General features: G+C 39.8%; 2 protein-coding genes and 1 non-coding gene across 3 annotated transcripts; all 3 read right to left on the minus strand.

Annotated features, from left to right (window-relative positions):
• Positions 1-4,196: 4,196 nt before the first annotated feature.
• Positions 4,197-4,268, minus strand: trnap-agg (transfer RNA proline (anticodon AGG)). Its single transcript has one exon. It is a non-coding gene; the product is annotated as a tRNA-Pro (tRNA).
• Positions 4,269-4,496: 228 nt separating this feature from the next.
• LOC130922327 (guanylin-like) lies at positions 4,497-5,961 on the minus strand. The gene is made up of 3 exons (XM_057847052.1): positions 5,828-5,961; positions 4,953-5,145; positions 4,497-4,695 (listed from the first exon to the last, which is right to left on the minus strand). The coding sequence occupies exons 1-3, from the start codon at positions 5,894-5,896 to the stop codon at positions 4,625-4,627; spliced, it is 333 nt and encodes a 110-aa protein (XP_057703035.1). The 5' UTR covers positions 5,897-5,961; the 3' UTR covers positions 4,497-4,624.
• Positions 5,962-12,771: 6,810 nt separating this feature from the next.
• On the minus strand, positions 12,772-14,572 carry si:ch211-220m17.5 (guanylin family protein). Its single transcript, XM_057846713.1, has 3 exons — positions 14,439-14,572; positions 14,164-14,353; positions 12,772-13,338 (listed from the first exon to the last, which is right to left on the minus strand). The coding sequence occupies exons 1-3, from the start codon at positions 14,511-14,513 to the stop codon at positions 13,280-13,282; spliced, it is 324 nt and encodes a 107-aa protein (XP_057702696.1). The 5' UTR covers positions 14,514-14,572; the 3' UTR covers positions 12,772-13,279.
• Between the last annotated feature and the right edge of the window lie 7,515 nt (positions 14,573-22,087).

Genomic DNA, 22,087 nt, shown 5'->3' on the forward strand with positions numbered 1-22,087 from the left:
ATGCCAGACTGGATTCACTGGTGAGTTTTGGGAATGACTTACTATGCTTAACAGGTTGGCAGAGTTGATTGAACGTTTTTTATTTCTCACCAGTCTAGCCCTTTTTTTGTTGTTTATCACCACTGGGATTGTTGAGCATACATACTGTACTCCATAAGGCCCCGGCTTTTGCTGGGACAGAACAGTCTTTGTAATGTTGTCACAGCCTGGACCCGGTGCACATCATATTGGTGTCGCAAACATGGCTTCCTCCATAGAAGGATAATACCGTGTAATTCCAGAGTTGTAGTGCTTTGGCTTTGCCCCGAGAGAATTCCAGTGGAGGCTGGTTGGTTTGTTGCCATCTTCCCCTGGCACCTGTCGGGTGTGACAGGTACAGGGTGGAAGCGAAGACATGAACTTGAGGAGATCAAGAGACTGGTTAACCTTGCCATCTAGATCCATGGAGTCCCGATCAGGTTGACTCATTATTTCATCCAAACTAAGTCGTCGGCGGGGGGGCTTCCGGGACTGTGGGGATTTAGGCCTTGATGAGGCCTTAGCCTGACTGAGTCGGCGGAGTGGTGGCGTCTTGGAGTGTGAGGATTTGGTGCTGGATGGGGCCATATCCTGGAGTCGGCGGCGTGGTGGCGTCTTGGAGTGTGAGGATTTGGGGCTGGATGGGGCCTTATCCTGGAGTCGGCAGCGTGGTGGCGTCTTGGAGTGCGAGGATTTGGGGCTGCACAATTGACGGTAATAGAGATCCAATACATTTCAAGGGGGAGAACTGACCCTCCCACTGGAAATGGATTGGACATCTACTAGTGATAAACGCATTTAAATTCACCAAACTAGTATTGATATCAGCGCTGGTACTAGTACTAGTCACCGGTATTTAATATTTTGTGTAGTTGTACTCATGGTAGACACCTCTACTACATTTTATACTGAATTTGTCAGTGAAACTGCCTTTAAGGTGTAAAATTTTGTAAGACTCATGCGAAAAATACTTAAATCTTCACTTCAAACCAAGAAGGCAAATGTCCCGTTCCAAAATGAAACTTGCTTGGAGCGGAGTGATCAAAGTAACACTATTGGGATTTGGGTGTAATAAATGCCATGTGTTCTGTCGTTATTGAGTTACTGGTCTGTATCATAGAAGTCTGAATTTTATTAACATACTAATGTTACAGTCAAATTGGCACAACTTTTAATGAAACAGGATTCCATCGAAACAGACCTTAAATGGCTTCTGAGAAGAAGGTATGGGCAGTAAATCTTCAAAGTTCAGCATCAGTTCATCCAAAACAAAAAGTGACCTAAGGCCTAAAAATCGCGGACAAGACGACTGCAGATGAGCTCATGATGAAGGATGACGTGCAAAAGACGTTTAGGCTTACGAAACACTTAAACAGGACAAATACCTGAAAGACGAGGAATTTGTTTGATAATAGATCATATCTTTAACAGACTCCTGTTCCTGTTTGAACCCAAGGGTTCAAGGACAGGTTGAGAATAGAGACATAGAAATGGCAAAAACGACCGCTTCAAGGCAGGATTACTTTTCTAACTAAATTTGTCTTCAGTGGATATAATTTTAAGGGAAGTGTGATAGGATAAGTTTGTTTTGTTTTGTTTGTTTTTTTCACAGTTAATTGGATTATTCCAAACGAAACCTCTGGGTCTCCCCTTAAAAAGATACCTGAAAAGTGTCAAAATGACCAAGACCATGTTTCTAGGATGCAAAGGGACTTGTAGGTGAGTACAGCTGCATTGCGTCGATGGAGAGAAGATGCATCTGGATTCTTTATTGACGATATCACAGTAAACATGGGCAGAAGGTAGAAGGGTGTGAAAATGAATAGAAAAAAAGCAGCAATGGGCAGCGGCCTTTTATTGCTCAGTCATCAGATTCATTGACCATAAACCATCTTGAATATTTTTTAAAAATTACTTTAAGTGCATTATTATCATGTTATTAATGGAAAACCCTGCCTAAATACCTCTACAGGGGAAAACCCCTTCTGTGTCACCTCATTTGAACTCATTAAACCGAACCTAACCCAAATAGAAAAGGGGGATCATAGTTCTTTTTCCATCAATGTTGCACGTGTGCGTATGATACGTTATCTCAAATAACAGCAGGAAAAGTTTTAAGGGAAAATGAAGTTGGAGTGAAAAGTCTACAGAGAAGTAAAGCAAACTGTCCGTGTGTGAGTGCAACCTGATGCCCGTTTCCTATTTTTGTGCAATGGGTGAGAAATGTTAACGGTTTCACTTCTCAGCCCACTCGCATTGCATTTTTCAGCGTATTGCACATTTCAACCAATTTGAATTGGACGTACGAGTTTTTGAGTATGGCAGCCTATATGATGGCAAGTGACTGAACTCACTTCACAAGTAGATGGCTGTTAAACTAAATGTAAAGGAAACTACATGTTGTTTATTGAAGTACCAACATTACCTATGCCACCTAGAACTCAATACTACCTATGGTGGCCAAACGTTCTGCAAAATTTAAGAAAGTCCTTCATTTTAATGGTTTGTCCTGCATCCTGCAAAGCGGCAAATAGGACACTCGTTTGTCCTCCTCTTTGAAGTTGCACCTGAATGCAATTCACTCCAGTGAAAAGCTACAGGTACACAATGTTAAGCAATTTGGAAAGTGCCATTTCCTTTAACATCTCATATGTTGTTGCTCACGCATCCTGCCCTGCCACGCGTTACACTTGACAGTAATTGTTGGTGCTACTTTTGCATCGCATCAGGGTCGTGTTGTGTTTGTAACAGTCCCACTTTTTCAAATGCGCTTGTTGTTCCCATAAAAGCTATATTAAGAACTGGGATTTGTATTTTTTTTTTCATGTATTTGTTTTCATGCAAATGTTGTTTATTTAATTCTCCACAGAAGGATGCACTGTCAAAATAAAGACTCTCAACAAATAAAACCAACTATCTCCAAATATTTTTTTCCTCTTTTGTTACACAGAGGCCTAAATCATGATATGGCATAGCAGAGATAAATTGTGTAGAGATGAACAGCATATTTTAGAATCAGCGATAACATTGTTATCATGTACTGTATGTGACTGTCTGGCAACATGCTCAGGGTGTAGTTTGCCTTTCACCCGTTGTCAGCTTGTATTGACTCCGGCACCCCCGCAACCCTTGTGTGAATAAGTGGTGCCGAAATGAATGAACTAATGTAATAATGTGGAATATTTTATTGATATGGGGAGTATCTTTGATTTGGATGTTTTGCCATTGTGATGTTGAACTCAACAGGCTAAAAATGAGCATTTAAGTGACAATGTTGACCTTTTAGCAGCTTTTATGTCATGATAGCCTAAATGTCATGACAGCATTATTTAGAGATTTTTCAGTTTGAGAACCACTGATTGAGTTTTCAAACAAGCTTATCTAGCCAGAATGTTTTCTAATATGCAAACCACTATATATGTTGTCCATTTAACACTATGTATTTAGTTCCGAAAAGTAGTCCGGAAATCCTGACATTTGAGTTGCTTTCTCCATGCTGTGTATGTTTGGCTGTCGCTGTGCACTATGCTGGGAAGGCAGTGTAACATTTTGACCCTGAACTGGATAGCTGGGTGGTCGTGGGGAGCTTCTCCTTTGTCTATAAAAACATTACATTCCTATTCCAAGATATGGAGCTTGGACTTGGGAAGTTGTCAGAAGCTTCGACAGCGTGCCCGGGACATTGTGTGCACGGTCATACTGAACTTAAACTATTTTTGTCTCCAAGAGAGCTTGAATTTATGTCGACTTGATGTGGAACAGGACTGAGACTTAATGGCTCATAACTCAGCCTCGTAGTTTTGGTGTTTCACCAAAGGCTAGCTAGAAAAAATTCCAGTTGCCTCTGGCTCACCGCTAACGTAGACAATTATGGAAAACGTATGGTGCTAACCTGTTGTGTTGTCTTGATAGGACGAATCTCAATGACAACAAGAACAAACGTGTAGGCGGGCATCTGTTGGACTCTTACAATTTGCAACAGCCGACGACAGGCCTGAAGAGTAATAAATTAGTCACTCCTGACCTCTGGTGGTTAAACAGCAGAATTGACAGGCAATATAAACTAATCTAAATTCATACCGGTTTTTACTATTTAGTGAACAACAGGAAATTGCGTTTCATATTGTTTTCCCAGCTGTTTATAATTATTAAGCAAAGGTAAAAAAAATTAAAACATTGGGCTCGTCCGGGATTTGAACCCGGGACCTCTCGCACCCTAAGCGAGAATCATACCCCTAGACCAACGAGCCACGTGTTCATGACGTGATTACATGACTTTATATAAAGTACTCAACACCCAGACCGTATCTCCATAGTAGTTGTCCATAGCGGTGTAGTTGTTAAATGTACAACCATAGTTCGGGTAGGCAAAGACACATTTTATTTTATGTACAACAGGATCATTAAACTATAATATGCTTAGAAACACTTTATTGGGAATCCAAAAAGGTCAATAAATTATGACTAACATGATAAGCCTGTTGATCAAGAAAAACATGATACATTTATTCTATAAACTACAAACCGTATATAAAAAACAACAACATTGAATTGGGTAATTCTGTTGTTTTTTTTGCAGTGACAAATATTTTTTGCCAAGTCAGTCTCATTGCAGACAGCCAAAACAGGAGGGGTTGGCGCATATTTCACACGGGTCCGAAGAAACCAAGATGTTCACTAGAAAGCAAAAATAATAAGAGACAATTGTTAAGAAATTATGCTTAAGTCATTTTATATACAGTGTACTGTATTGATATATTTACCTCTTTGCCTCATAGGAGCAAATGTGTTATATTAACTGTTATTCTATTGCCATAGACATTGGCAATGGCACAAAATTACCAAGGTGTCAACGGTGGGCTAACTCCATTTAATCAAAAGTGGAGTTAGCACACTAGTTTTCTATTTCCCTCACTGAATATCAATATTTATACCGAGTCGGGAGAAGACCCCGGCAGCGCTCTGGCCTTGGCACACGGGATAGAACACCTGAGGCAGGACTGGGTTTGCGCACACGGCAGGCACTGCACCGGTGCGGGCTAGCCGAGGGCCAAGTCGCGCCCCGATGTCATCCATCATCACCTTCAGCTGCTTCACTGCCTCTAAGGGGAAACTTTTGTCGCCATCCTGGGAATGGAGAAAGAAAGAGTTCAAGTTCAAAAACATACCTCCCCCTTCAGGTGAATGCAATGAAATGAATGGACAAATAAAAAGTCTGACTGGAGGCCTTGTTTGGACATGGATTGGAATGTTAAGTGAGGCTTTTAATCAAGTCTTGAATGCAAACATGACCAGCACAGCTTGTTTTTATTTCAAAGCGACCTTTGGGCCTTGCACATTTTTAAACTGCAACAGCAGCGCTGTACTTTGTATCTTAGCACAATATTAGGTACACCTTCAAATTAATCATACAATAATAGTTAAGCTCAATACATTTCACATATAAAGCTCTTTAATTACACAAAATTAATTACACAGTGATAGCTCTGTTTTAATTGTACAATTTAGCATAGCAACATAGCTGCCGTGTTTGGTGTGCTATAATTTTGTAAGTTAATTTCATGAATGAGGCACAAGATCAGACTGTTGCATTTTTAATGGAGGAAAAAAAACTAATTTTACAATGTCAACACACTGTAACAAGAAAATGTAATAATCTACGGTATATCTGCCATCAAGTCATTTCATGAGAATGAAATACTGTATTAAGCGAAAAATTACCTTTTTACATAAAAAACATCTATATGGTAAATCTTTTTCGTTTATTAAATATTCATTAAGCATTAAAAAAAAAAAAAATCATACTCACCCTGACCTGCACACACAAGGCTGTACTGCAAATGCACAACAGCAAACTAAGCACGACCACACTTTTCATGGCGAAGGACGGAGATTATTTCGGACGCTAACTTTTTTTCTTGTGTGCTTCTAGCGAGGAAGTTCCAACGCTTATTAAAGGTGTGTAAAGGTTTAGCAATGATTGATTTATACGAGGAACGAAGGCATGTGTGCAAAGCACTCAAGTGGATCCTATTCTTTGTGTATTCTACCCACTGCTTTGATGGCACCTTGGTGTTTGTTCACACTGTCAAAGCCAAGTTTCACTGTGGACTTAAGCTTCCAAATGGTCATCATGATTATAAATGTCAAGCTGATCATAAATATGGAGGTGGCTACGCATGTTCTAATTGGACAATTTTCACATGCGAGAGAGAAAATGAGAAGACACATGACGCATGAGGTGGCTACGCATGTTCTAATTGGACAATTTCCACATGCAAGAGAGAAAATGAGAAGACACATGACGCACGGACTACTTCAAACAAGAGATAGTCCAAATATGAATAAAAAAGATGTACTGAAGAGACTAAAATTGGAATTTTAAGAGGAAAAAGGAAACACAATTATTCTTAAAGGAAAAAGGTTGTTAATTTATGTGCTTGAACGCATAATGCATAATAGTTGCAATTTTGCGGTGAAAGTATTGTAATTGTTTTCTTTTTCTTAAGAAAATATTGACTGGAAAATGCTTTTATAGGCTTACAAAAATGCTGAAATTTGAAAAGAATCAATTCATAAAAAGAATGTCATCATTTATGAATGCTAATGCAGTAGAGTAGAACCACAATTTACTACATTTCTGAGATACTCGTTTACTTCCCCAACTTAAATTAACTTCAGAAATCCTAGTTTAAGTTCAGTGTAAAACTACACACAACAAAGACAATTATATTTGTATCTATACATACAGTGCCTTGCAAAAGTATTCGGCCCCCTTGAATCTTGCAACCTTTCGCCACATTTCAGGCTTCAAACATAAAGATATGAAATTTAATTTTTTTGTCAAGAATCAACAACAAGTGGGACACAATCGTGAAGTGGAACAACATTTATTGGATAATTTAAACTTTTTTAACAAATAAAAAACTGAAAAGTGGGGCGTGCAATATTATTCGGCCCCTTTACTTTCAGTGCAGCAAACTCACTCCAGAAGTTCAGCAAGGATTTCTGAATGATCCAATGTTGTCCTAAATGACCGATGATGATAAATAGAATCCACCTGTGTGTAATCAAGTCTCCGTATAAATGTACCTGGTCTGTGATAGTCTCAGGGTTCTGTTTAAAGTGCAGAGAGCATTATGAAAATCAAGGAACACACCAGGCAGGTCCGAGATACTGTTGTGGAGAAGTTTAAAGCCGGATTTGGAAACAAAAAGATTTCCCAAGCTTTAAACATCTCAAGGAGCACTGTGCAAGCCATCATATTGAAATGGAAGGAGCATCAGACCACTGCAAATCTACCAAGACCCGGCCGTCCTTCCAAACTTTCTTCTCAAACAAGGAGAAAACTGATCAGAGATGCAGCCAAGAGGCCCATGATCACTCTGGATAAATTGCAGAGATCTACAGCTGAGGTGGGAGAGTCTGTCCATAGGACAACAATCAGTCGTACACTGCACAAATTTGGCCTTTATGGAAGAGTGGCAAGAAGGAAGCCATTTCTCAAAGATATCCATAAAAAGTCTCGTTTAAAGTTTGCCACAAGCCACCTGGGACACACACCAAACATGTGGAAGAAGGTGCTCTGGTCAGATGAAACCAAAATTGGAACTTTTTGGCCACAATGCAAAACGATATGTTTGGCGTAAAAGCAACACAGCTCATCACCCTGAACACACCATCCCCACTGTCAAACATGGTGGTGGCAGCATCATGGTTTGGGCCTGCTTTTCTTCAGCAGGGACAGGGAAGATGGTTAAAATTGACGGGAAGATGGATGCAGCCAAATACAAGAACATTCTGGAAGAAAACCTGTTGATATCTGCACAAGACCTGAGACTGGGACGGAGATTTATCTTCCAACAGGACAATGATCCAAAACATAAAGCCAAATCTACAATGGAATGGTTCAAAAATAAACTTATCCAGGTGTTAGAATGGCCAAGTCAAAGTCCAGACCTGAATCCAATCGAGAATCTGTGGAAAGAGCTGAAGTCTGCTGTTCACTAACACTCTCCATCCAACCTCACTGAGCTGGAGCTGTTTTGCAAGGAAGAATGGGCAAGAATGTCAGTCTCTCGATGTGCAAAACTGATAGAAACATACCCCAAGCGACTTGCAGCTGTAATTGGAGCAAGAGGTGGCGCTACAAAGTATTAACGCAAGGGGGCCGAATAATATTGCACGCCCCACTTTTCAGTTTTTTTAATTGTTAAAAAAGTTTAAATTATCCAATAAATTTTGTTCCACTTCACGATTGTGTCCCACTTGTTGTTGATTCTTGACAAAAAATTAAAATTTTATATCTTTATGTTTGAAGCCTGAAATGTGGCGAAAGGTTGCAAGGTTCAAGGGGGCCGAATACTTTTGCAAGGCACTGTAACTAGTAGTGTTCCTCACTATAGCCAAGTTATTTCACTGCCGTGACTTTTATCATTGTGGCAATTAAGGTGGACTGTGTTTACTGCATTAAGAAGAAGGCTACGTTTACAGCACAGGTCAATTCTGATAGTATGTGACACGTACTGTATCCGATATTTTCATATACCTCAATATTATCAAATGTACTTCCACGTGATTTGGAGGTAAATTGTCTTGTATTGTGTCGGTACTTTCTGATAAAGTATCACTGATGTATTAGATTGTTGGCAATACAGTATATCAAGATAACTATCACGCACAGAACAGAGATTCACAACCGTAAGTAGCAGGGTACTGTACTAAACTGTAAAAGAATTACTGGTATATTTGAACCCAAATGCTAGCAACACATGCATATTTCAACTCTATTAAAAATACATACTAACATGATCACAATCTACAGTACACTTCTGTGATTACTCATCAGATCTACATTGCTTTACTGAAAGACACTGCCCCCAGGTGGCCAAGACATGCACAAAAAACTGTTTTTTTCCCTCATGAAAATATAATCCATTCCAAACTATGTTCTGAATAAAATTGACCTGAACAACAAAATGAGCTGTAACTGTATTGTGTGATTGAATAAAGCTATGCTTGTTTGTTATGATTATTATTTAATTTCTTACATGGGTCGAAATATGTTATACTATGTATACAATGGTATCAAAAAGTATCGGAACCTTTTGGAATTTCTAGCATTTCAGCATAAAATCACCATCAAATGTGATCTGATCTTTGTCAAATTCACACAGATGAAAAAAACTGTCTGCTTTAACTAAAACCACCCAAACATTTATAGGTTTTCATATTTTAATGAGGATAGCATGCAAACAATGACAGAAGGTGGGAAAATAAGTAACTGAACCCTCTGGCCTAAGGAGACTTAAAGAGCAATTGAAACATATTTTTACTGAACAACTTAAGTCAGGCGTGTGCCCAATCACTGATGAGTGGTTTAAAGCTGCCCTGCCCGCTATAAAACACACACCTGGTAAGAATTGTCTTGATAAGAAGCATTGTCTGATGTGCATTATGGCTCAGTCAAAAGAGCGGTCTAAAGATCTGAGATCAAGGATTGTTGATTTGCATAAAGCTGGGAAAGGATACAAAAGCATATCTAGAAGTCTGGATGTTCATCAATCGACAGTCAGAGAAGTTGTCTACAAATGGAGAGAGTTTGGCACTGTTGCTTCTATCCCAAGGAGTGGCCATTCATCAAAGATGACGCCACGAGTTGAGCTCAGAATACTCAGAGAGGTAAAAAAAAAAGAACCCTAGAGTGTCTGCTAAGACTTACAGAAATTACTAGTACAGCACAATATCTATGTTCACACATCAACTATATGTAAAACTATGACCAAGAGTGGTGTTCATGGGAGGCCTCCAGAGAGGAAGCCACTGCTTGTCACACAGTAGTGAGGTCCTGTCGTGTCATGGTCATTTCCTGCTTTATTTTGTAAGTCTCACCCTCCTTGTTTCAGAGCACTTACCCTTCCTCTTGTCGCCTAATCACCTATTGTTTTCACCTGTTCCCCATTACCTTCTGTGAGTGTATATATAGTCAACCTCCCCTTTGTTTTCTGCCAGAGTGTCATCGTCTACCGTCGTGTCACCCCAGCTCACTTCTTGCTCACAGCCATAGAGGAAAATCCGATCTTGAATCTTTTGTAAGCATTTCTTAGTTTGTTTGCTACCTTTTGTTTTTGATAACATTTTTGCCTTCCTCAGTGAAGTGATTTTTTGTTGAAGAACCTGCCTTCTGATTGTGAATCTATTGTAAGCATTTCTTAGTTTGTTTGCTACCTTTTGTTTTTGATAACATTTTTGCCTTCCTCAGTGAAGTGATTTTTTGTTGAAGAACCTGCCTTGTTTGTTTTTGCCTTGAGAGAGACATTGTTGAATAAATCATTTTTGTTAACCAAGAAAACTCTGCATCTGGGTCCTGCCTGTAGTCCAGTTCTGACACTGCTGTCTAAAAAAACATTGTTGCTCGTTTAACGTTCGCAAAAAGGTACTTGGACACTCCACAGAAGTTATGGCAAAATCTTTTGTGGACTGATTACACCAAAGTGGAATTGTTTGGGAGTAACACACAATGTTATGTGTGGAGGGAAAATGGAACAGCTCACCAACATCAACACCTCATCCCCACTGTGAAGCATAGTGGAGGGAACATAATGATTTGTGGCTGTTTTGCTGCCTCAGGGACTGGACAACGTTAATGGAAGAATGAATTCAAAAGTTTATCAGGATGCAGGATGCAGGACAACCTGAGGCCGCCTGTCAGACGGTTGAAGCTGAAAAGAGGGTGGATGCTGCAACAAGACAATAGACAAAACACAAAAGGTAACCAACTTCAGAATAGTTTCAGAAGAACAAAATACACTTTCTTGAGTGGCCAAGTCAAAGTCTAGATTTGAACCCCATCGATTAATGCCAGGCATCCCAGGAATCTGACCGAACTACAGCAGTTTGGGAGAGAAGAATGGGCCAAGATTAGTCCTGACTGATGTGTCGGACTGATCTGTAGCTACAGGAAGCATCTGGTTGAAGTTATTGTTGCCACAGGGGGGGCACAAAATATTAAATGTGATGGTTCACTTACTTATTTTCCCCCCTTCTGTCATTGTTTGCATACTATCCTAATTTAAATATGATCTGTGTGATTTTTACAAAGATCAGATCACATTTGATGATGATTTTATGCAGAAATGTGAGAAATTCCACAAGGTTTAGATACTTTTCCAGACTACTGTATGTAAAATGGATTGTCTCCCAGGTTATGCTGTAGGTCAAGTTGAGGTGCATAACACATTATTAAAGAGGCACTCTACTCAGTTTCCAATATTTTGAACTGTCACATGTAAGGCTGTCCTAATCCGATCATGTGATCGAAAATCGGGCCGATCTTGCCATTTTTCAGAGGATCGGAATCAAGTGAAAAGGATCGGGTTTTTAATTTAAAAAATATATTTGTTTTTCATGCAGCCTCTCACTCTCCTTCATGCTGCTTTTCTTGGTCATCAGTGGCCTGGAGTTAGCTTTTTAAAATTAACGATGATTGACAGGTTTTTAGCTCTGATCTTGCCAGAGAAGCTTGGTAGCCTTACCATCAAAGGCCCAAATATGTCAGTCATCGTTTTGCTTGTTAAACACTAGCGGTAGTGTGCTGTGGCAACTCATTGTATCAGTCAGAGCCTGTTTTCAGCAGTGTTTTTTTTCGTCAACGATGAGGATAACTCAAATATTTTGTCAACGAACAATTTTTTCATGACGATGATGTCACGATGACGCGCTGAAAATGTGTCTCGGGAGTCTAAAATATAATGAGATGGATGCCAGTTGTCGTCTGATGATACGAGAACGAGATGAAAATTCGCCATAGTTTCCGTCATAAATTCACAATGTGTGAATATTTTCTTATTGTATGTGTAGTTAGAACGCATTTAGCAGTGTTTGGTCATGTCACTCATGTCATGTGCTGCGCCTCCTTCCCGACGCCCACGCCCCACACACTGGCTTTCGGTGAGTAAGCCTGTGCCCATTTCAAGCTCATTTTGTGAAATGTGTCAGGTTCTGCTTGGTAAGTTTTGCTTTCCTATCTTGGCTAAATATGCCATGTTGCTTTAGCCTTTAAAGGTCTGTGCTGAGTGATCATCACACACTAAACTAATGTGTAGTGTTATCATACCGTTCGCAATAGCATTAACATTTAGCGGTGTGACTTGGTGTCTTCTTAAACTCTTGGAAAACATTTTACATACATTTCGTGGTGTCCAGGCGTCCCAATTAATTGCAAATAATGTGAATATGTATTATCATTATGAAAATGGTGATGTCCTTTAGGACTCTACAGTTATGTGCTCGTCTGTCATGTTCATTCGAAATTGTTGGAAACCTTTATTTATTCATGGACTAAAACTTTTATAATTCATAGTTTATTGACGAAAACATTTTGAGAATTGTCGACTAAATCTAGACGAAGATGAAAACATTTTGAAATGACTAAAATATGACTAAGACTAATAAGTATTTTTGTCCGAAAAAAACACTAAGACTAAGACTAAGACAAAAATTGAAATGGCTGCCAAAAACAACACTGGTTCGCAGCAGAGTGAGCTTCAAAGCATGAGTGGATTTGAGTGGACTCACTCAATAGAGCATTTCAAAAAGTCAAGTGCACCTTTAAAAAAAAGTTATGTAAAAACTTATTCTGCTGGCCTTTTTCTTTCTTTTTATTTTTTTAATGAATATTTTACATTAAATAATTTGCTCATTCTAATGTACCTTTATTGGATACTTTAAAACTGTTATTCAGACCTGATATATTTTTCACCATGAATGAAGTGGAATAGAAGAAAACAAGTTATCAGAGATTGTGTGTTAGTTGAATAGACGTGCCAAGAGAGTGCAAACATTCCACTTGAGAGGATGAAAAAAAAGCCTAGTGTTTTCTCCTGTTCAGTTATCCATTGAAGTTTGAAATCCACACGCACGCGAACGTGACTTGCAATGCACACATTTTTATTCCAAACAATAACAAAGAAGAAGACATTTAAATAAGTACAAAAGGCAAGGTCAGATTGAAATGTAACAAAAACAATTTCAACTATAAAACAAATGACAAAAAAAGGCGGTCCATGCTCTTTTTTCTTTCTTTCTTTCTTTCTTCCTTTTTTTTTTTTTTTTTTTTTTTTTAAAGTAACAGCTTTCGCTTAATAGCTCCTCAATTTCTGCTCTGCTTTTAGCATGTTTTTCCTTCTTTAAGACATGGCAAACAAAATGAAATAAAGGAAATGAGTACACAAAAAATTAAAATCAGTTCTGCAGTGTCAGGTTAGCATCCGGAGCAGGCAGCGAAGGCGCAAATCTCGCAGACATCAAGTGGCACCATGGCTGTAATAAAGAACGATAACAGGTAGCATCAATGGTAGTACTGTAGCTAGCACCTACTGTATATTACCATTCGCACCTCAACAAATTAAGAAAAATTGTTCAAAAGGCGATTAATAAATGTTCTTTTATTTTGCTATTCATATTTTACTTTGAGTTAACCGAGGTGTCGAAATTGGCCATTAGTTTAAATATGAACACTTTTTTCACGTTTTTCTATTTGTACCCTGTGATTGGCTGGCGAACAGTCCAGGTTAGACCTTGCCCCACTTACTCAAAGTCAACTGGCATGGAATATTAATATCAATGCAATTGCGCAAAAGTTACTTTAATGCTCTTAAACCTTGGGCACCCATGTCAAGTTGGCAAGATCCGGGCCACCACATGTGCGGCCTGCGAAAGTAAATCATGTGCATTGACTTCATGTTTTTAGGTGAAAAAAAAAATTAAAAACAACAACAACATGGATATGACATTTCTTGATGAAAGATTGTGGATTCAAGATATCAGAACTAAAGATAAATAAAAGGAACATGTTTAAAAAATTTTGTCATTTTTTTGTTTATATTACAAAGAGATAATCAAACGATCCCAGCCATCCCAGTTTAAATGGCTTTAATATCTATCACTGTCAGTGGCAATAAGTGAGTTAATTAATTAAAGCTCCAAATTCACTGTCAAGAAATTGGACAACTACAGAAGAAATATAAAAAAGTCATTTTTAGAAGAGAAACTGTTATGAAATATGCCCAGTGTGCTTAAATGTGTCCCTTTTTTAATTGAATTATTGAACGTGAATAAAATTTTAATGCATATACAAGTGCTCACCTAGCCTCGCGAGTGACGCCGAAGCCCCCTTCTGCTTGCACAGAGGCAGCAGTTCCTGCGGCAGCATAGGATTCTCACACATGGATGGCAAGCTGGCTCGGAGCCTGGGGTTCTGCAGCGGCATTTCAACGTTCTCGAACATCTCCTGGAGCCTCTTGACGGCCTCCAGGGAGAAAGACAAGCCGTTCTCCTTTTGAGGAAACACATCTTGAAGGTCCCGCCACCTACTACGGTTATCTATAATGATGTCTTATCAACTCCTAAGTCCCACTTACCTCAACCTGCACGGCCTCGGCACTGTGGCCCACAACCAAAACCAGGAGAGCGATGCAAGCGAGTGTGATCTTCATTGCTGATCTTTGATGTAAGCTTGCATTTCCAGGTGTGAAACACCTTTTTAAACATCCTGGTGTGGTCGTGGCAGCGTAGGTGTAGTCAATGGGAGCAAAGTTTTCTCACGGGTTAATGAGTAGCGCTATGGTTGTCACAAATCCATAAATCAATGACAATCTATATTTTAAACTCATTCTTGATGAGTGACACCAACAATAACTTGCTTTCCAGATTACTTCCCACGCAGATATGAAGATGATGTGTGCATGACTACATGTCTAGGACTGTGAATCAACAATGATAAAATGGGCAGCAGACATAGTAACATAAAGATAATTGCCCCTTTTGGCTCAACGAAAGGCGGGAATATATTGTAGCGCATTTAACAACCACCACAGAATTGATAAAAGTTGTAACCTGTATTCAAACCACGAGGAGCAAAGTAATGTTCACACTGCAGTGAAGCAACACATGTTTAAATCTAAAATATACCAATTTTTGCTTTTTTTTTTTTATTACAGGAAATGCCATGGATTTCAATTTACACACACAAACAAAAACCATGAGTACCAAAAAATGCTATCTGTTTTCAGATCATTAAGGCTTGTGAAGTTACTGATTGTTCATGGAAGCTAGATCAAATGGTATGGGGTACTTCACTGAATTTGATAGATTTGACTTCACTGAACCACAACCTGTAGTCCTTTTGTATGTAAAATGAAGCAAAAAAGCGCAAAACACAGCATTAATCCAATTTCGCAGTTGGCCAGGAAGCCAGCATCAGAACAAGAAGAAAGGGGACATGTAATCAGGTGCAGGTTTTGATCAAAACATTTTACTGAAGACTGCTTTGATCAACTGACAAATTATGTGTTGCCAATAAAGAGTTGTTAACAATGACATAGGAACTGAAACAACAAGGCTTTAGATGGAAAGTCAAAAGTGCACCAATAAAAAACTGTTTTAGTATTTTCAGATGATAAATTAGGCTGATGATGATGATAAATACCAGTTTTTCAATCGCTATCTATGTTGTTGTGTAGAGAAGCGTACATTTTAGATATTTACACTTTAAGCGCTTGAGGTCTGATTTGAATTGACTCGAGTTGCTTCCGTGTCAGGTGGACTCTCTCTCTCTCCATGGTGATTCTGCTTACGGTTTGAACTTTTATGGCAGGGGTCTGGAACCTAAGTCTCGCGAGCCATATATGGCTCTTTTGATGAGCCCAAATGGCTCTCTGCCAACCCGTCATCTCAGGCTATGTCTACACTAAGACAGATAATTTTCTTAAGGGTATTTTGCTGACTATTTTTATACCTGTCCGCACTTACGTTTAAGGTGCGTTTAAGGCCCCCCCGCATCTGTAAGGTATGCCTGCATTTGCGCAAACTACACATGCGTAGAAAGGAGCAGCCTCATGTGTTATGTCATCGCCCGCGCGGTTTACCTCTGAACTGGAAACTCGTTACTCGCCAGCGGGAAATTTCGAAATTGCAACACCATCTAGACCAGGGGTTGGGAACTCCATTTTGTGATCAGTTTTCTTCGTGAACGCATTTGGAAGCATCACACGGGAGCTAGAAGAAAAGGACTGAAGGCAGGTACACTAGCTATTACGAGCAGTCCCCGGGTTATGATTGAAATGAATCTTTAGAAAACAACGAAAGTCTGATATCGTTACTTCGGATGTTACAATCGAAGCTCAGTTGCGCTCTCACCACATGGAAAGTAACAAATAGAAACATATTTCCTGGAAGCCGCAACCAGGAATGGTTGTGCATAACAATGGTGATCCTGGAAGTGGCGATAGTTTTGACAGGCAGGATCGCGTGCCTTTTACTGGGGGTACCATGCAGGTCACTTTTCGGGGTTTGAGTTGGGAGGGGCCAGCCCCAGTCGGCCCCTCTTGACTCGATGCCGAACTGGAGTATATAAAAAATACATAGGGGAAAATTAAACCATGAAAGGGACCCACATGGTAGCCCAAGTCATACAGGAGCTTCACTTTCATGACTTTTTGGACTGCCAAATTGTCGCCACTTCCAGGAGAGTGAGACTCATTAAAAAGACCGCCTGTCTCGGCCACTGTTACACACACGTCCCCCTGGTCATCCCCGATTGTGGTTTCCTATTCCATGAAATATACACGGCACCAAACCATGTTTCTATTTGTTATTTTCCTTGTGGTGAGTGCACAACTGCGCAACGATTGTAACAACCTAAGAAACGATGTTAGACTTTCTTTGTAGTTTTCTCTAGATTTATTTCAATCGCAACTTCACGACTGCTCATAAAAGCAGAGCCTGACCACCCTCTGCCTCCCGTATAATGCATTCAAATGCGTTCACGAAAAAAGCAGTGCTGACAGAACCGACTCTGACAAGCTGGCAAAAGAACATAGAATATACAGTGTGTGTTTACAGTATATACATACATACACATACACACACATACCCACACTGTATGGCTCTTGTGGAATCACATTTGAAAATATGTTGGGTTTTGGCTCTCTCTGTCTAAAAGGTTCCGACCCTTGTTTTATGGTAAAATCTCCCTGGACTCATGTTCTTGGAGACTTACTTCCTCCTCTGACCCACTTTCAAGTTTGTATTCCGACACACGATAGAGTCAACTACTCACGACTTTTCCACTGAGTCATATGCCCTCTGCCGGAATCCTTGCCTTTGATTACATCATTGGTTACTACAACTATGCAGAGGCAAATTGTTACAAAATCTTTTTCATTCCACAATTTCAAAAGTTATGGATCTGTGTCAGTCTTGATAATTGATATATGAATGCTATTTGACAAGATTCAATGATTTAATTAGTTTGGAAAAAACATCATACTTTAAACTTTAAAATAAACATGGAATTATATGCCCTAGGGCTGAACGATATTGGAAAAAACTGACATTGCGATTTTTTTTTTGTGGGTTTGCGATATATTGCGATGTTAAATCTAGAAGAATTTTCACTAGACTTGAATAACTCTGTTTCAGAAGACTTTGCTTGACTCACTATGACCAGAATGTATTCATTAGAGGTGTCCGGATTCGATCACGATTGGAAATCGGGCCAATCACTGAATTTTTCAGTGGACCAAAATCGGGTGAAAAGGATCGGGATTTTAATTTAAAAAACATATATTTGTTTTTCCGCTTCATGCTCGTACAACCTCTCACCCTCCCTCTTGAAAAGCTGTGCGACCAAACTGTTTTTCTTGGTCACCAGTGCAGCTGGCGTTTGGCACTTAAAGGTCACGATGATTGATAGGTTTGTAGCTGTGACCTGGCCACAGACTCCTTGGTAGCTCTACGATCAAAGGCACAAATGTGTTAATCATCATTAGGCTTGGTACACAGTCTGAAGTGTGCTGTGGCAACTCATTAATTGTGTAAGTGAGAGGCTGTTCTTGGCAGCATGAGCGTCAAAGCAAAGATCCGAAACAAAAATTTCTTTCGGTATTGGATCGAGACTCGGTATCAGCAGAATCTCAAAATCAGGCGACTCGGACTCAGATGCAAAAATATGCAATCAGACATCCCTAGTATTCATATACTACCGTTTAATCCCGGCTAAGGGGGTTTATCTATGAATGATGAAGATTGGTGTATATAAAATGGATCTAGGCATTGCTGCTTTTATGAAGAAAAACAAAAGTTTACATTACAAACAGAAAACAATTGCACTTCCTGCGATGGGACTATTGCGCATGCACACATTGCGACGGTGATGTTCAAACGATATATTGTGCAGGCCTAATATGCGATATGCATGCCATGCCACTCGTTAGCGAGGTCACACTTTTAAGAAGTTTACAAAAATCATCATCTAACTACGGAATTTCTTTCCTTCACAAATTTGTACAGTATGCACATGAAGGTGCAGTCTCTACTTATACAGTGGGGCAAATAAGTATTTAATCAACCACTAATTGTGCAAGTTCTCCCACTTGAAAAAATTAGAGAGGCCTGTAATTGTCAACATGGGTAAACCTCAACCATAATAGACAGAATGTGGATAAAAAACCCCCCAGAAAATCACATTGTTTGATTTTTAAAGAATTTATTTGCAAATCATGGTGGAAAATAAGTATTTGGTCAATATCAAAAGTTCATTTCAGTTCTTTGTTATATACATTTTGTTGGCAAAAACGGAGGCCAAATGTTTTCTGTAACTCTTCTCAAGCTTTTCACACTCTGTTGCTGGTATTTTGGCCCATTCCTCCATGCAGATCTCCTCTGGAGCAGTGATGTTTTGGAGCTGTCGTTGGGCAACACGGACTTTCAACTCCCTCCACAGATTTCCTATGGGGTTGAGAACTGGAGACTGGCTAAGCCACTCCAGTACCTTGAAATGCTTCTTACGAAGCCACTCCTTTGTTGCCCTGGTTGTGTGTTTGGGATCATTGTCATGCTGAAAGACCCAGTCACGTCTCATCTTCAATGCCCTTGCTGATGGAAGGAGATTTTCACTCAAAATCTCTCGATACATGGCCCCATTCATTCTTTCCTTTACACAGATCGGTCGTCCTGGTCCCTTTGCAGAAAAACAGCCCAAAAGCATGATGTTTCCACCCCCATGCTTCACAGTGGGTATGGTGTTCTTCGGATGCAATTCATTATTCTTTTTCCTCCAAACAAGAGAACCTGTGTTTCTACCAAAAAGTTCTATTTTGGTTTCATCTGACCATAACACATTCTCCCAGTCCTCTTCTGGATCATCCAAATGCTCTCTAGCGAACCGCAGACGGGCCTGGACGTGTACTGGCTTCACCAGCGGGACACGTCTGGCAGTGCAGGATTTGAGTCCCTGGCGGTGCATTGTGTTACTGATAGTAGCCTTTGTTACTGTGGTCCCAGCTCTCTGTAGGTCATTCACTAGGTCCCCCCGTGTGGTTCTGGGATTTTTGATCACCGTTGTTGTGATCATTTTGACGCCACGGTGTCTTGCATGGAGCCCCAGATCGAGGGAGATTATCAGTCGTGTTGTATGTCTTCAATTTTCTAATAATTGCTCCCACAGTTGATTTCTTTACACCAAGCGTTTTACCTATTGCAGATTCAGTCTTCCCAACCTGATGCAGGTCTACAATTTTGTCTCTGGTGTCCTTCGACAGCTCTTTGGTCTTGGCCATAGTGGAGTTCTGAGTGTGACTGACTGAGGTTGTGGACAGGTGTCTTTTATACCGATAATGAGTTAAAACAGGTGCCATTAATACAGGTAACGAGTGGAGCCTCATTAGACCTCGTTAGAAGAAGTTAGACCTCTTTGACAGCCAGAAATCTTGCTTTTTTGTAGGTGACCAAATACTTATTTTCCACTCTAATTTGGAGATAAGTTCTTTAAAAATCAAACAAAGTGATTTTCTGTTTTTTTCCCCCACATTCTGTCTCTTATGGTTGAGGTTTACTCATGTTGACAATTACAAGCCTCTCTAATCTTTTCAAGTAGGAGAACTTGCACAATTGGTGGTTGACTAAATACTTATTTGCCCCACTGTATATATTAACTCATTTTTAAGTAATAGCATGTAAGTAATATCCAAGACACAGCACTCACATAGTATGGATATTATACAGGGGTTAATTTGTGCCAGATCCTGCTAGAATATGAAAACCTTTGTTTATATCCATACTCTACGAGTGTTGTGTCTTGCATATTACTTACATGCTATTACTTATTTTTTATATTATTATTATTTTCTATACACGAGAGGTGCCGGATCTGCCCAAATAAGTCCCAGAACATAGGGAGGCCAAAATCAAGAGGTGCAGGATCCTGCTATTAAAAACGTTTTTGAAAAATATATAAAATAAAATAATAGTATGCATAAATTCATTTACAGAACAAATCCCAAGAATTGCATGTTGTTTATAAAAATTTTATGTCATTTGAAAGAGTCGGAGATTTGTTGATGCACTGAAAAGCTGGACCAACAAATCACGGCCATGGCATAAAAGAAAAAAAACCCCTAAACTTTGGAAATTTGTAGCACCTGGGGAGCAAGCAGCCAGGATCAAATGGTATTTCAATGTGCCAAAAAGACAGTTGCAATTACTGTCTTATTTCAAAAAGAAGGACGATGGTTCAAAACGAGTCAGAAAAGCAACAACTGGCGATGAGGGAAGCTGCAGCGATCATGCTAACGGGAAGGACCGGGTGCAGCAGGAGGCCAGCGCCGCAGCAGCTAGCCAGGTTCACGGACAGCCAGCCAAGCTGGGGCAGGAGGCTGCTACCGTGGCAGCAGATGGTCAGGTTCAGCGCCACCCGGAGTGGGGGCCAGCTCCAGTGCCAGCAATCAGCCAGGTGGACCACCAACAGCCTTAGCAACAGGCCAGTTACCTGGAATCAGCTAGGCAGGTAGAGCAGGCTGACTAAAAGGCGGGAACCGCGACATAAGATCGCTTACAGGAAGATTCAGAAGGAGAGGAGAGCACACTGAGCGGAGTAGAATGTGGGACATCCAGCGACAGGTCAGGGATGAGTTGCACAACATGCATGTCCCATAGTATGGCAAGTGGGCATTTGTGTGTTGTTTTCAGCACCATTTTCTGCATATGTTCTGGGACCTGTGCCAGTCTCGTCATCCCTGCGCTGTCGTATGTACTTTGCATTCCGGCACCTTATGATTTACAAATTAAGGACTGGATATATAGCAATCAATTGGAAAATGAAAATGAAAGAAATGTTAACATCAGAAATAAGTACGGCAATAATTGTGCATGCCGTTTTTTACTGACCATGTAACCTAATGCCACTTCACGAACCACTTAATTATGCTAACAACTCCTTTTAATAGTAAACTGTTATTGTAATCAGTGTTGTTAATAACGGCGTTACTAACGGCGTTATTTTTTTCAGTAGTGGGTAATGTAATTAATTACTTTTCTCATCTTGGCAACGCCGTTACCGTTACTGAGGACGGAAAGGCATGCGTTACTATGCGTTACTATATTGGTCGAAAAGTCTGAGGGAGACAGACTCACCGAGACGACAGAGCAGAGCAGGAGTGAGGAGGAGGCAAGAAAGTTGTGACGAGGAGCAAACGCGATGCTAGGTAGCTCCAATAATACATGTTGTAGCCGATAGAAAACAAACTACGCCCGCATGTTATGGTAGATATGGTAGACATGGTAGATATCACATGTACTGTATATAGATATAACTAGATGCAAAATGACAGACATGGCACTAAATGTGTTAGTAGACAGCCGCCGTCTTAAAGCAGTAGACTTTTTAGGACGGCTCTGTTGTAGAGAACCTTCCTAGCGAACCTAAGTAACTTTTTTATCTAAAATACTTCTAAATCGGCAAAATCTTGACTTGAATCTATCTTTAAATGATGAAACAGTTTTAAAACTTTCATATGTCGAAAGTAGAGAGAAGGGAACTAATGCAATAATGGGAGCAATTTTAACAACTTTTAACAGTTGATTCAGGGTAAAGGGTAAATTAGGGTAAAGAATTGGGCTCGGGCCAATTGTACCAAAAACCTTCACAAAAACACTTCACATAGTGTTGCCAATGTTTTTTTTTTTTTTCCTTTCTTTTTTTTTTTTTTTGAGGGAAAAAAAAAAAAGTAAT

Source organism: Corythoichthys intestinalis, chromosome 9 (assembly GCF_030265065.1).
Source record: "Corythoichthys intestinalis isolate RoL2023-P3 chromosome 9, ASM3026506v1, whole genome shotgun sequence".
NCBI lineage: Eukaryota > Metazoa > Chordata > Actinopteri > Syngnathiformes > Syngnathidae > Corythoichthys > Corythoichthys intestinalis.